Raw genomic sequence first — 16,255 nt, forward strand, 5'->3', positions numbered from 1 at the left:
TCAATATGTCAGGAAAATGTCATGTCTGAGAGCAGGGTTACCAAAGGCCTGGAAAACAACATCAGAATGGCGGAGGATGGACCACAGAGGAAGTGCACGAAAAAACAGAGGTTTAGACAGGTCAGCCTCCGTGAAGAGTGAAAACTATACACATGTGTAAGTTGGTAAGTTTCCTCCAAGCGTGCAGAGTGCAACCTCTCCAGATCAATCTGCAGACGTTTAACTTTGTTAAATCCAACCCCCCAAACTCCTCGACAGGCTAAATGCGATAAACAAGCTACAAAGTAAATTATAACACAACTCTTTCCTTTTTGACTCGGGTCAGTTGTGTTTTTACAGACGCAGACTTTCCTAAGTTCTATTTCCAGCTCTGCTCGGATCCAATTCCTTCGCCAAACTTCTGCGATTGAAGCGATTTAAATAAAGTCAAACAACAGAAAATAAGATAAAGCTGCAACAGAATCCACAGACACGTGTTTGCTCGGTTCTCCGCCCTGCACTAGAGGGAGCAGATCAGTGGTCCGAGGTGAGTTCAGATTGCACACAACTTCCATTCCCAATCATATTTGCCATAATGTGAGCTTTTAGATAATGGGCCGTTCTCTCTAAACGCTGTTGGAAATGGTCATTAGCATTGACATAAGTGGCTTCACCCTCTTAGCTTCTGGGAAAAAATCAATCCCTGGAATGATCCTAAATCTATATCATTATGCCTTTATATTCTCTGCAAACTAGCCATCAATCTGCAGAGAGCTAATGCTTCTGAGTCACAGAGGGTAGGAGGGAGTGGGGGTGGATGTATGTTGTGCCGCAGAGGGGAATAAAATAGGATGAATAAGACAAATAAGAGAAGGTCTTCTCGTGGATTGCTTCCTGATGTTTCTATACAGCACAGCCATACAAGCTCGGCTATGAAATCAGCTAATGTGAAATTAAATCAGCGAGCTCTGAAGTCATAGTTTCCTGTCATTGCTCAGACCTACAGAGGAGTGTGTTTTCACTTTGGATGGATGCAGCTGCGGTGACAAAAAAACACACACTGACCGCCAGCATGATGTCAAACTTAACCTATACAACATGGTGTCATCGACATACAGCAGGTAGCAGTTTACAGCCCAGCCAAATCTCACATCAGCTGCACACAGCAACAGCCAGCTGTATCATATTTTACACATCCAGCAGTGCAGCCATGATTATATTATTAGTGTCACAATCACCATCTGTGGAAGGTTATACGCACAATGGAAGCATCTGTGACAGCGTGCGGGTCTAACACCTCCAAAGATGTTTATCGGAGAGGATTTTCATCAAACTTGAAGCTTCAGTTAACTCAGTTACCGTGCAGTCAAACCACCTTCTTCCTCCTCCTACTCCTCTGACTCTTTCACTTCTTTCTGCACAGAAGTCTGTTTTTAAAGATGAAGTTAAAGGTGGCAAATACTTTCCCCTCGTAGCTTCTCAGCACACACAAGCACAAGCGCAACACGAGCGGGATTCAAATCTGTGAATGTATTATAAGGCTGAGGGGGCAGGCCGTTTTTGGCTGAACTTTAAGCGCGAGGCTGTTTTTAAACTTGCTGGAAGAAAAGAGCGGAAAACAATTCACACATGCCTGCAGAGGAAGATCTGGCTGCACCAGAAACTGGCTTCTTATTGAATGTGTTAGCAACAGAAGAACATTTTGGTGGAAGCCTTGAAGGCTTTGTAAGAAAAGGAACACTTGCTCACTTTACAGTATGATTCACAGCGTTTTGTGGCTTTGTGTTCCTCTCAACCTGCAGTCGTTTTTAAAATTAAGGTGGGGACCAAAGCAGCCTGGAAGTTGTGACCTCCTTTATGCAATTACAATATAATAACTTATTATTATTCTAAATATAATTCCCAAATTCTGAGCCTGTGACATGCATAATTGCTCCGACTTCTCCACATGTGGTGAGGACGTTTTTGAAGCATGTGATCTGTGGCAGGAAAAGATGTGAAGGAGTCTCCACTGATGTGACACATCTATCAGGGAGCTTAAGTGAATTATGCATGTGAAAATACAGAGAAAAACAGACTTTATCATGTCTTATTGTTTATGTATGATTTGAAATGGAACAGAGCGAGGAAGAGACTGAGGTGAGAGTGTTTTGTGGCGTGGATGAAAGAGCAGAGCTCTTGATCAATGGGTGGAGAGATCCCTCATTTTTTGCTGGGCAGGTCAGATTAGTCGTGTACTCACTCTGCATGCACAGCCCATCGGTGCAGTTCTTGGACTGGAGCACCGTGCCCTCACAGTCCTTCCCCCCGTTTTTGGGTGCTGGGGCGCCGCATTCTCGCCTTCTCCAGTGGGTGCACTCTGTCCCACAGGTGGACCACTTACTCCACTCTGTCCACAGGCCATCCACTGCACCACAACAAACAGGACAGAGCAGGGTAGAGTGATGAGATGGAGAATGAGACGATGACGACAAACAAGTGCAGGGTGGAGACGCAAACACAGCGAAATATGCCAACACAGACTTGAATCATATTTTTATGTATGTAGTTTTGTGATCACGCGTCCTCTTCTCACACTACCAAAGCCGGTGTTTGAATGTTGTGAGGTGTACCTGGGCAGAGAGGATTGCATGCCAGCTTCTGGATGCTCTGGCCTTCGCAGATGGAGCCGCCGTTGAGTGGGGCCGGGTTGGTGCAGCTGCGTGTGCGCTTCTGGAAGCCACGGCCGCAGCGGCTGTTACACACGGACCACTCCGTCCAAGTCGACCAGCCGCCGTTCACTGGAAGAAGGAAAACATGTTAAAATTAAATGACAACACTTTACATTTCACATCCTTGTACAAAGTAAAGGTGCAGTGCGTAATAACTGACTAGGTATCCCTTAAGGGAGAGTTATGATTTTCAAATAATCAAATATACGCTTAATGAAAAAAAAAAGTGATGGTTACCAATCTTAGAAATGTCTTGTTTCAATTGCAGACGCCGTGTCTTTGGAATCTCAACGCATTAAAGGATTTGGGCAATCCTTGTTTTTTTTAAGCTACTTTTCAGGGCTTTTTATGTCTTTCTTTGAAGGAGACAGGGCAGTGGATAGAGCAGGACGTAGGGTGAGAGTGGAGAGTGACCTGCAAGAAAGGTACAACAACATAGATTTGAACCTAGGGTATCCCCTCGAGGGCTTGCCTCGTGGGGTGCGCAACCTAGACCGCTAGGCTTTACCTGTTCCTGGAATCAAGTATTTTTTTAAAAAGTTACTTCTGGTCTAGTATGCCTTTAAGAGGAGAGTTGAGGAGACAGGGCAAAAGCAGGGAGAGACATGCAGGAAAGAGGCCATAGGCTGGATCCAAACCTGAGAGTGAACTTCATGGAGCGCAACCTAAATCACTAGGTCATCTATTAAGTTATTTTTTTGAACTTTTTAGATTTAGGTTACTTGAGGATGACTAAAAGCTACGTATTCCCCAGTAGATCACATGCTAAAACAGTATTTACAGAAAATCAAGCATGGTTACAGCCTGGTGCAAGACATTTTGGTCTAAATAGTTCATAGCTTGCTTTACCAACTTTGCTAAACCATTACATCAACCAGCATCATCTTGAAATAAAACTGAAAGTACATAAAATAATCAACTTAGTCACAAACTTTAATCACATGAAACCAAACGTGTAAAATTATTTTGGATTTATTCTTGGGGTTGAAATAAATTCAAAGAATTACATTTCTGACTTTTTGATCTTAACACCAACAATTTTTATCCTCAGACCCTGAAATCCAGGGTGGATCCTTCCCCATGCAGGCAGACAGTAAATTCTGCTCCTATTGCTGCATTTTCCACTCACTGATTCCCCCTAATGCCTCTCTTCCCACTCTCATCCATCTCTGTCAGCCACTAAATCCAGTGCAGAGTGACACCAGAGCTTGTGGCTGCGAACAAGTCTGTGGCATTTGAGATGGTGGAACTCTCGGCCCCCTCGGAGTCTCCGACTTTCAAATGTGACATGCTTATGAGTGAAGCCCAAAATATTGGACTCCTGGGGTGGAGACAGTCAAAAACCCACATTTATTTACTGGCTGACTTCTTTCCTCCACGGATTATGGATCTATCTTCTCCCACCCTCTTTTTCTCCGACTCACTCTCTTCATTTTGTCACCAGCTTGCACTCTGTGTCCTTACAGCAAGTGTGGCTAAAAACACTCTGTCCTTATTTCTTCATCCCCCGTATCTGACACAAGGCTGCCATGTCCTTTGGGCTTCTCTTTTTCCTTAATGTTTACTTTCATTTTTGCAGAATCCCTGTTTGGATAAAGAAACAAGGACAGCATCAAGAGGAGCAGTGGCTTCTTTTATAGTTTCCTCAAGGATGAGCTGACATCAAAGCAGTGTTTCGACCTTTCTATAGAGTGTGTTATTGACAGGAAAGCCTTGAAGATACAGCAGCACTTCATTCAAAATCCTGCTCTCTTGGATGTACAGTCTCATTTTTATCTCTATTTGGCCCATTTTTCATAATTTCCTTGTAGCTATATAATAAGGAAAATACAGGGATGCTTAAAAAACCTAAGATGGTGAAAAAGTCACGCAGAAATTCTGTGAAACTGTCACTTTCAAGCATCTTTCCACTTTTCTCTTGTTTATCTATCCACATACACGCAAACCCCTCTTCATCCAGCTTGCACAGCCTCCGGCAGGCGTTGGAAGTTCAACTTTGCAGCCGTGCTGTGCAGTAACAGTCGACTTAGTGGATGTTAGAGAGTGAGACAGTGGGTGAGTCTGTGTGAAACCACAGCGGGGGTTCTCTTTAAGTACGGATCAGCCACGTCAGCAACCCCGCTCACTGTTTGGAAAATCACAAATCTCTTATTCTTCGCACACCTTCCTTCCAGCGGAAACAAAATGAACGACTGTGACACACCGCGGGAAAGAAAAGGGGATTTACTTTATGCAAAGTCACTTTGAAATTTTATTTGAGGTGACTTCTTGAGCTCTATTTCCCACCCTGATGTCTCACTTTCAGCATCCGTTTTTTTTTCCCCTCAGCTGTTTAAAAACAGGATCTCACCGTAGACGATGACTGTTGCGGTGGTGCTGCGTCTCTTGGCTACAATGTTCTTGGCCACACAGGTGTAGTTGGCTGTGTCGGAGAGGCGGGCCTGTTTGATGATCAGGTTGTGGTCAATGGTGATGTAGAAGTTTCTGTCATCCGCTGGATCAATCACCTCTTCGTTTTTTAACCACTCCACCTGAGAAGAAGAGAAAAAGAAAGGCACGTTAAACATATGTTTGACCTCATTAAAATGCAGAAACATCACAAGAAAGTGTTTAAAGAGCGATAGTTTCCCTCGTCTCTGCTTCTCAAACAGGAGCGAGTGCCAGGATTAGAGCACAATTGTTTACGTCCCTGAGGTCCTGCTACAAAAAGTCAATATCTATCATGCTCTTTTATTCGCCCCCTAGAACAAAGCGCTACAGTAAAAGCAAACTGGAGAAGAGAAAACTCCCTAGTATTTTCTGAAGCACGGCATCACTCTGACCTTTCCTTATGAGTTTCATTTCTTCAAATGATGCGGATATTGAGCTCCTGGCACTCTCACAGAACAGGGGACCATTTAGAGCCTTTATTTGGCTGTAAATCACACATATCCCTTTTCTCCTCAAAAAAAAAAAAAAAAGAATAACACGTGCCGCCTCACACTCTGCAGCGTCTTTGATTCAAAATATTTCCTGCTTGTCTGGTTTCCTTCAAAAGGTGATGTCCAGCAGAGAGGAGGCCTGGCGAATAGCTGACTTCCTGTGTTTTGTTGGTGTCCCATGAGGAGCAGGGTGTGATAAGAGATAAGAGGCAGAGAAGCAGCACAGGAAAGATAAGCAGGGTGTTTATAAAAGGTCTTTCACATGAGAGATGAAGTAAGCAGAAAAAAGAAAAAAGGGATAGTGGGGCAATAACCTGTTGTATGGCCTGCCAAGACAAAACACAGCGTGGGTTGACTTTTGTTGCTGGATTTCATAACAAACAACACAGTAGTGAGAAAACATGAGCAGCACAATGGCGGTGGAAGTTTGTGAAGATGTGCCGAATGTGACATGCTCCAGCCGCTTTTCTTGTGTCTGTGTAAGCTTCAGACGACAGATATCAAAGAAGCCATCAGCGTCACACCTCGCTAAGTCTCTCTTATCCTGTGGGAACGCTTTGCAGAGGCTAGGAGGAAAATGTTTTTGAATACTTCACTTCACAATTATTTCACACTTAACCTCTTCCAACCTGTACCGCCGAGGAGTCTGCGCACTTGCAACCCTGAATTCAAACCTTATATCAGCAGTGCAGTAAACCCTGTAAACATGATGCATATTATCCTCTGATTCCATGCTTATGAGTGTTTTCCTCCATAAAACTGAATCTATCTCAGAGGATCCTCAGAAGTCATCTCCCAGCTGAAATTAAACCCCCTCTGTCTCACGTACACACACAAACCAAACAAGCACTGTGACACAAAAGACGATATATAGGGGATGCTATTCATCTGTCAATCACTCACCATCTATTTTTAACTTCATCTTTACTCTATGACACCATTCTGAGTGGAATCGTGAAAGCTTTCCTACATTCAAGCTGGTGATGTTCTCGTTTCATTTATACCTTCTTACTTGATGAAAGCAGCTTTATTATTATGTAACCTAATGAGCGCTGCACTGAGAAGAAGTGAGAGATCTCCATCCCCAACTCTCTTGTACTAATTTCTTGCAAAAATGCAGGTTTTACTCCTATGTGCACTCTTTTTCTATTAAAGGCAGTGTGAGGACTCTAACTCTTACACTTAAGCTTTTCCAAGACCTAGGCATTAATATTAGATTCTTAGCAACATCACAGGACATTTATTTTCACTGAGTTTGTGTTGGATCTGGTACTTCAGAACTCACCAGGAGGCATCTGGCATGGAGTGCTACTTTTTTTTCTGCCCTTTTGTAATTTTCTTTTTACATAATGTTCTGTACTCGTGGCTGTTACTGAAACAGGATCCATAATAAATTTCCAGGATAAAGACTCCATTTCCCATGGGCACTATCACCCACTGATATAAAGATGTGGTTCTTGCCAAGGCGTGCATTTGTTTTGGAGACCAGAACTTCTTTGCAACACCACCTTCCTTTGTTCAAGACAACTTTTCCCAGGATTTAGTATAAGTATTTATTTGTGGTTATGCAGAGCTATTGTTTGAAACATGACCAAAATGAAACTTTGTAAATTCAGTTTGTAGTTTGGTGTCCTGAAGGTTAGCAGACTGTAACGTGTAACAATACTGAACCCTGAGACTTTTATGGATTATTACTTGTTCACTTGTGTTTTCTTATTTTTTGCCATTTGTTTTATTTCTCTTCACTCACAGTCTTTTTAACTGCATTGTAACAAAATGACTGAAGACATGACAGTTCCAAATAAGTGAAGCCAAAATATTTAGAGACGTCCAGAGTTGGGGTCCGTTACTCAAAAAAGTAAAGAGTTACCCGTTACTCGTTACTATGATGTGATTTTATGCAATGATTTTATTTTGCCTATTGTGATTTTATTTTATGTTAGCTGTAAAGCACTTTGAATTGCCTTGTGTATGAATTGTGCTCTACAAATAAACTTGCCTTGCCTTGCCTTGCCTACTATTAAAAAAAAGAAGTGCCTTACACTACTTAATTACTCCATGGAAATAGTAACAAAGTTACACTACTCGTTAGACGCCTTTATCCCCCTGATACATCTTTATATGCTTCAAGAGATTCGCAGTTGTGTTCCATGCAGTATTCAGCCTCTTATTTCCTGGGCATATCTTGTATTTTGCGGTCACGTTCTTCTCCTTCTGCTGTACAAAATCCAAATAATGTGCATATTAACTGTCACAGTAAAATTGGTTGCCTTATATAAATCTGTGCCCCACTGACAACACTGCACTCCCTCCCACTGTAAATGCCCCTTTTAAAGGATAATTTTATAAACCGAAATTATCCTTTAAAAGGAGCATTTACAGTGGGAGTGCAGTGTTGTCAGTGGGGCACAGATTTATATAAGGCAACCAATTTTACTGTGACAGTTCCATCAGCCCTGACCCGGAAGAGATAGCGAGTAGTTGTTCGTATGGCCACCGTTCAATCTACTGGTGGTAATAAAAAGAACTCAGCTGAAATAGTGATATTTTGGTTGCTCTATTTGCAGTCATTGTAAAAGTAACGATCGTGGCGTTTCATTTGTTACTCTAGTTTAACTACTAATCCAGGAGGAGTAGTGCCGTTACACTCCTCGTTCCTATCAAAAGTAATTTAACTACTTGTAACGTTCGTTACTTGTAGTTATATAGCCAACTCTGGAGACGTCATAAACTCTGCATGTCATTAGAAGAGACATGGGTCAAAAAATAAATTACTCTGACGCGTTTTCTGATGTAACTATTACTTCTTATCATTCTAAACGCATTACGACTGGACGCAGCATTTATCGCTTTAAGGCTGGATTCAACTTGTACTTTGACGTGTGTAATGTGACTCATGAAATGTGCTATGATTCAATGATATATGGGGCCAAGCATGGCTGTTTCAATAAGCAAATGCCCAATTTCTCAACTATCAAATGGTTTTGATTTAATGTCTTTACCTGCAACATAGGCTGAGTTTTAAGGTTTAGCGAACTTTGTAAAAACTTGTAAATTGTACACAATCTCTTAAAACCTTAAACCCCCTGTACAAGTTTTATTTAAGATATCTGGTTTTTATACAAATTGTGCTTAAATATGTCACAAAGCCTGGTTTATGCTTCTTTGCTGTAGCCCAAAAGGAAGGTCTGTTTACCTCTGGACCTATGTAGAATCCCACACATGTAACCTGATTTGCACCACCTCAAAAATGTAAACAAGCAGACAACAAGCCCTGTGAATGGTTCACCCATGTTACAGTGTGGTGCGGATTAGCAGAGCAGAAGAGGAAGGATGAGAAAAAATGTGATAAAGAGTTACTGAACTTTCCACTACCAGAGTGTTTACATCAAACTATATGAGTGTGAGATTGGCATCAAGATAACGGCCATGTGTGCAAAACAAATATTGCGCAACTGGTTCTGTCTTTTACTTCACTTCTGTTTATTAGAAAGAGATGCGCCATCCATCTTTTTTGCACTCCATGATTGCAGGTACTCTTCTTGAACATCTGAAATGACTTTTTTTCACCTGGAGCACTATCATGACGCTTCTACAGACATTTATTAGCATTTGATATGTTTCATAAAGATAGTCGGCATCATTTAACACAAAAACAGCTCATGCAAATTACACGTCTTGATTTAGTAATGATAAGCTGCTTAATTACAGATTATGAGGCTGCAGTAATTAAAGCAAAGGCATCTGTGTTTGTATCTCTGAATAGAGGAATATGTACATTCTTCTGTGTTTTTTATACTGACTTAAACTTACAAACACAACCAGAAAGAAAAGCCCTCATGGGTAAAGAACAAAGATGTGACACTGTGATTGTGTTTTCTCTGTCATGATGCAAAAAGAAAGAACAAAAGTCCAATAAAACAAAAAAGATGATGCAAAAAGAGAAAAAAGAGCATTTTGTTGACCTATTTTTGAGCTGATACAGGGCATCGGGTCTGTTCTTCAAATAGAGATTGACAGAAGATACAAAAAGCTGGTTATCCATTTTGCACCAACCACAGAGACAGCTTCTCTGAAACGTGCTGCATTCAGATGTCAAGAGCACTTTTAATACGAGAAGGTAATTAAAAATTGAACAAAAGAGCTTTTCAGTGCAGATGGAGCGGTGGGAGGGAAACGGGGTGGTGAGGGAGAGAAAGTGATAGAAACTCATGTCAGAAGTGGGAACGTGTGTGTGTGTGTGTGTGTGTGTGTGTGTGTGTGTGTGTGTGTGTGTGTGTGTGTGTGTGTGTGTGTGTATGTGTGTGTGATAGGGAGAGAGGAAGGAAAAGTGAGCAACAGTTCACCCATCATTTAATCTGTACGTGCTATAATTGGGACTCATTAATAAAACCAGAGATAAAAAAAGGTAAGCCGATCTTACATCCTGCTTATTAAAAAAATAAAAATGATTAAAATTCAGCTGAAGACTCGTCTTACTTTCTCCCATGCCAGCAGAAACACGCATTCACTGAAACACACACTTGCAGCTTGTTAGCGTCTGATTGGCAGCGAAACATCCGGAGAGGTAATTGGCACATTTCTTGTCATTAACGAAGGGAAATTGCCACATGTCAGGCGTCATAAAGAGAGAAAATCTTCCTGTCTGGTCCGTGGCAGCAAAGCGACACAATGAGAGAAGGAGAGAAGGAGAGGAAGAGAGGGATGGAAACTTAAATCTGGAGATGAGGAAAAGGAGACAGACAGGGAGGTGCGAGACAGAGAGGAGGAGATGGATGAGTGAGAAGGAGCAGGTGCATGAAGGAGGACAGTGCTGAAATATAAATGAAACATCATCTCCAAGAGGCAAGGATGAGCAGGACAGAACGGAGACAAGAATTGAGGGAAAAAGGTTACAAACAAGTGAGCGGATAAAGCCGGGGAAGTAAACAGAGAAGAGACGGCTTTTTCATCTCCTCAGTTCTGGAAAATTCACAGTAAGTGAAGGATATGTGGGATGGTACTGAAGAAAAGTAATAAAGACAAGTTTGAAAAGTGAGCTGTCAAAGGAGGTGGTGTATAGCGTAGGAGCAGGAAATCAATGTTCACAGAGATGAATCAGTGACATACTTGTGTAGTGTTGGAGGATAGTTACAGTGTTTGAACCTACAGAGGAGAAATATAAAGAAACGCAGCACAGCCAATTCATAAAAGTGGTCAAGCACACCGAAGAGTGGAAGACACGTTCTTTATGCTGGATTAGAAGCTGACATACCTCGTGGTTTATTGAGAAAAACCTGCATTATTTCTCATATCCAACAGGGGGCGACTCAGCTGGCTGCAGAAAAGAGTCCAATGTTGTTGATAACTCTGTGTTATGTTGACCAGGAGATACAAGGATCGAAACATGGTCAAACTTCAAGAGGGGGTTTCTGCTTTCCAGTATTTTAAAACATGTATAAACAAGAACTGTTACATGGTCATATGTTGTAGAAATCCCTGAATCTGTCTGTGAACGACTCCAAAACAGATTGTTACAAAAATAGCACAAGACCTTCACAAGATCCTCAACACCAGGCACCTAGGTTTGCCCAAGGCTCTGCCCCTAGCAGGCCTTCAGAGGGCTGGCCAATCAGAGGTAAGGGCCTTTGTGAAGCAGGGAGCCTTAATGAGACTGCAGCTAAAAGAAGTGTTTCAGACAGAGGCTGAAATAAGGGTTTTCTAAAACGCCAGTGTGAGAAAAATAATGATCCTTTTAAGCTGTAAATCACATAAAGCTACAGTATGAAGCCTGGAAATTTGTAAGATACCCCCTCTTTAAGGAAAAGTAATGAGTTAAGGTCCCCATTGTGGTGGTTATGTGGTTCTTATCAATCTTAGTGAAAACTTTGACATACACTACTTGGTGCTGGTGGCTCTACTTTTAAGATGCTCCTTGAGTTAGCTTAACAGCATGCTACAGGTTACCAAAGGCTTCACACAACATGGGAGGAGGCAAAGCTTAACCAGCAGCATCATATATGGAGCACTGGGTTAGTAGGGATGAATGAGGAAACAAGTTGCATTTAGGGACCATTTTACGATGCAAACTTTCGGCATGATTTCATGACAAAGCTCCATTTCAATCTAGGAAGGAAATGTGGAAAAGGCACTCAGGTTGTGATTGATAGCTGCAGCCTCTGTACATGGGGTGCAGTTTAAGAGCTAAGCAAAATAAGGGAAGTTTCAAGCATAATAAACTTATCTTATTCATTTTTTGCATTAAGAATTGCAAAACAAGGCCATGAACAGTCTGAATTATTGTGTTAATGTGGTAATCCGGACTCATGCTTGACTTTCTGCTCTAGGTTTGCTAAACTTTAAGCCAGTTTGGATGTGTTTATGCATAAAAATGACCCTTAAAAGAGTAAGTGTAATTATTAGGCATTAGCAAAGGAAAAGCTCGGGCTAACCTGGACCTAAGATTAAGCTACAGCCACCTCAAGCTTATGCCATTTTTAAATAAATGGATTGCAAGTTTGAGTGCTATTGTTAACACTTTTTTTTGGTGTTTGGTGAAATTTTTAATCTCATATTTTTCTTTAGATGTGTTTTTATGTAAGCAAGTTTCAGAGTTTTATCACGCTCATAAAGTTTAACTTATGTTTCACCTTTTGTAACTTCTTTGTGAGTTAATTCAACTAAACTAATCCAAACTATTTGTCACTATTTGTCCAACATGTATCTACAATATCAACTGTTTTATCTGCTTTCTAGCTTTCAGGGCTTTTGAGTGACCCACCATAATCTTTAGTGTCTTTTTTGTCACTTCTTCTCCCGTCAGTGGCTGCAGATTTGCCTGCAGCACTAATGTAGGAGTAAGCTCTGTGTGGGATGTTTCTGCACCCTGCCAGGGTGTGCCAGCACAACACTAATTAGCCCAATATACAGAACACACTGTATACAATCCACTCACTTGTTAGGAACCAGTGCAAGGCAAAACCATTCATTACTCATAGCTGTAGTGTCAGAAATAGAAGGTACAGCCGAGTGTGGGGGAGGAGAGGGGGTGTGAAAAGGAGGTACTGGGAGGGAGAAAATGTTCCGCAGAACAGAACTCCTCCACAGAGAAGTCATTATGAGCTCTCATGCTTCTCCATGTGAAGTCTAACTATCTATCCTATGTAATTTATTCATTTCCCCCATCTTTCCCACCGCGTGTATCCGCTCCCTTGAATGACACACCTGGAGAACGAGCCACGAAAGGTTACAAACTGATTATTCAATCATTCACTATGAGACAACAAGCCATATGCTCCGCATCTGTCGGCACGAGGTGTATGGAAATGTGGGGTTGTATAAATATTAACAAGACGAAAGGCGCTAAGGTGCGAGATGTTGAGATGAGGTGGGAAAAATGTTTGTTTGTGTGAGCTGGAATGGGATGGTGTTGGACGGAGGATGGAGGGTGAGGCCGGGGAACAGAGGCGGAGTTGTTTGGGTGGTTGCTACTACACATGTCCATACAGGAGATGGATGACTTAGACTGCAGACAGGAGTAATGACCTCCCCCAGCCTTGTCCCCAAAAACTCTCCAAAGTCTTCTCAAGGAAAATGAGCATTTCCAAAAGTAGCTTCAAGGACAGAGAGACGCTCCACTGCTACAACACAATCTGCCTGTGTTCTCCACCCTGGTCATACGCCACTTAACATAGGAGTCCAAGAATCTACTCCAAAAATCTGACAGGCTATACTCAGTTTTTTTCACCCTCATCTTATAGGATGGATAAAAAAGACTGTTTTAGTTCTTGGTGTAAATATCATCCTCGGTGTGACTCTGGGATTTCTGCCATTTTACTGTACATTTTGTTTTTCAGTCACATACGTCCCCGTGTGGGTGGAGAGGCACAAGCTGCTGAGACGGTAGGCATACATGCTTGTTATGTGAAATGTTAAATGACATACTGGTGCAAACCCTACACAGCTCAGAGAAATGTCTGATACAGTCTGTATATGCAGTCCTTGGGTTTCTCTGGCCTTTTAAAAAAGCTTAACTCCACCAAGGGAGAAGGGTCTCTGTGTGCTGATAGAGGTCAGATCTCTCTGTGTACACCACAGCCTTCAGGAGCAAAACGTTGGAGCTGAATCACAAGTTCAAAGCACAAATCTGTTTTCTTCATGTTTCTCTTTCATTTTGAAAACAGCAATATCTGAAAATGTAAAAATAAGAACCCCCCCCAATCTTTCAATGCAAGTGTCACAGCTGTAGAAATGTCTTAGTAAACTTTTGAGTTCTTCTAAAAATCAAATATCAGCTATCATCCTGCTTCAGTGTGAATCCAGGGTTTGCAAAGCAAAAGAAGGTGATTTTTAACATTTAATTCCTTTATTGGAAGTGTTCACAAAGAATCTGTGTGTCCTTGACAGCTGCAAAGAACCCTGTTACTTTAAATCAGTGATTCAAAACACAAAGAACAGTGAGGGGTTTCAGAGATCTCAGACACTCCTGGCACTACTTAAAGGCATGCAACGGTGGCAAGAGCAGTGAAATCAATCCTCTAAGCTACAGGCATGTGACAATTTTGCCACAGTGTCAACAGGCAGAGAGTGAGAATTTAGGACAAAAGCTGGACTTGCATGCAGAAAAATGTTCAGGAAAAAAAAGTTTAGTAAGGAATAATCTACAAAACCAAAATCCAAAGATCCTATCAAAGTTCAGGAAATGGGAAGGCTAACATGAGAAAAGTAGTACATCATGAACACATAAGGCTGACAGAGAGGTATACACACAGGCCAGGCTGTGAAGATAAGGTACAGGTGTGAATGGAAAAGAGGGGGAAACAGAAGTAACTTTCAACATAATCTAAAAACCCCAGGATTTCAAAATAAAACAGGAAATGAACACAAGACATGCGAAAACCAAGCGGCAAGCTCCAGCAGAGAGAAATAGAGGCACATGTAAGTACAAAGAACTACAGTTCTTCCAGTTTCGACTTGACGCTGGGCACAGAAAGACCAGAAACTACAAACACACGGACAACAAAAGGCTTTAAAACGCCGTAACAGAAACAGCTTGGCGACATTAACTTTTAATAATCTAAAGGAGAAACATGATTTCAGACATGGTATAATGCTACACAGAGGTGCTGGACCTACTTCTTGTGCATTGATTTGATTCATCAAGTGGGATGGGGCTGTCCCCTAAAACAGAGGTTCCCAAAGTTGGGGTTGGTAGTACTTGGGGAGTCGCAAATTACTCATAGGGGGGTTGTAAAAGGCCAATGTAGTTAAAAAAATATTCATAAAAGGAAATTTCATCAGGTGGTTGTGTTTGACCACAGCAGGGCTCGCAAGTCTTAGGTGATGCTATTTTGGGGCCCAAATTTAAAAGTTTGGGAACCATGCCCTAGAAATAAAATAAAATAAAAATAAATAAATAAATAAATAAATAAATAATTCAACTACTACTAGTACTACTATTGCTATTATTACTACTACTACTACTACTAGTACTACTATTGCTATTATTATTACTACTACTACTACTAGTAGTACTACTACTGATTATAATAATAATAATAATAATAATGATAATAATAATAATACATTTTAACATGATTTGAACCAATTAGAACAACAAAAAAGTTTGCTAATAATCTATACTAAGAATATAAATTCATGTTTGAATGTGTTTTAATGTAAGAAAAGTAGCAGAAAATTTTGATCGATAATGTTAAAGCAAGGCTTTAAGCTTGAGCAAGAACCTGCAAAAGAAATGTCAGAATATGAAGGGGACTTTCTCTAGAAACCAAGAGAGTAAAAGGAAAAAATGAAAACTTTAAAGACAGAAGTTGATCTGCATAAAGCAAGAAATACTGGAAGACTCTGCCTGTGCATGGAAAGAAAAACAAAAACAAAACCTAGCTTCTTCGTGTTTCTGAGTGAATGAATCAGTATCTTGGTTTTGTTCTTTGTCGTATGAGTCAGGATCTTAGCATCCCTACTGAGCCCAAAGTTTTTTTGTCTCCGCCCTACAAGGAACAATATTTTCTTTTCCAAGGTGGTCTAGTGGGAGAAACACCCACAACCCCCCACAGTCCAATGTCTTACATGTAAATGTTAGTGAGTCCTGACCCGTCTGAGGTAACAGTAGAAAGGTTGGTGACTAACAGAGGACAGCAGAGCCTGCAGATGTGGGGCCATTAGAGTAAATCACAGCCTTTGCAAGGTGAAACAACAATGATTGACAGGTGAGTGCCTGTGGGGTAATCTTTGGTGGGTTGCCACAGAGATCTGGCCTGGCCTCCTGACACTCTCCCTCCCCTGGGAGGCCTTAATGAAAATACACTTCCTGTTTCAGCGGGCAGTGAAGTGTTGTTACTCCTGACATCCCCGGCCTTCTTCATAACATCACTTTATGCAGCGTTTTGACGGCGAGGAAGCACTCAGATGTCTCTCCACAAGGTGACCTGACCGGGCGCTGTTTGTGCTCGCTTGTTAAGTGGAACTGGGCCTAAAATCAACACCAATCACTGACATTTTCATGGTTTGATGGGTTGGAAAGGTTGATGCTGAATCTGGAAAGTGCCACGGTGGAGATATTTGAGCTGAGACATAACAATCAATGCTAAGTCATTATTAGTAGTTAGGGAGAAAATGTTCAAATCTGAGCCAAACAACAAAATT

General features: G+C 41.4%; 1 protein-coding gene across 3 annotated transcripts in view; it reads right to left on the reverse strand.

Annotated features, from left to right (window-relative positions):
* unc5cb (unc-5 netrin receptor Cb) overlaps positions 1-16,255 on the reverse strand; it is a 154,038-nt gene that overhangs the window by 23,234 nt on the left and 114,549 nt on the right. For 2 of the 3 annotated variants that reach the window (XM_074690876.1, XM_074690877.1), the window contains exons 5-7: positions 5,041-5,221; positions 2,592-2,759; positions 2,222-2,386 (exon numbers count right to left, since the gene is read on the reverse strand). In XM_074690876.1, coding sequence (XP_074546977.1) covers positions 2,222-2,386; positions 2,592-2,759; positions 5,041-5,221 — 514 coding nt within the window. The remainder of the gene's footprint in view (positions 1-2,221; positions 2,387-2,591; positions 2,760-5,040; positions 5,222-16,255) is intronic. The other variant, XM_074690878.1, reaches the window with a different exon arrangement.

This window comes from Halichoeres trimaculatus, unplaced genomic scaffold, assembly GCF_033239565.1.
Source record: "Halichoeres trimaculatus isolate MK-OKI-2021-1 unplaced genomic scaffold, fHalTri1.1 fHalTri1_scaffold_16, whole genome shotgun sequence".
Classification (NCBI taxonomy): domain Eukaryota; kingdom Metazoa; phylum Chordata; class Actinopteri; order Labriformes; family Labridae; genus Halichoeres; species Halichoeres trimaculatus.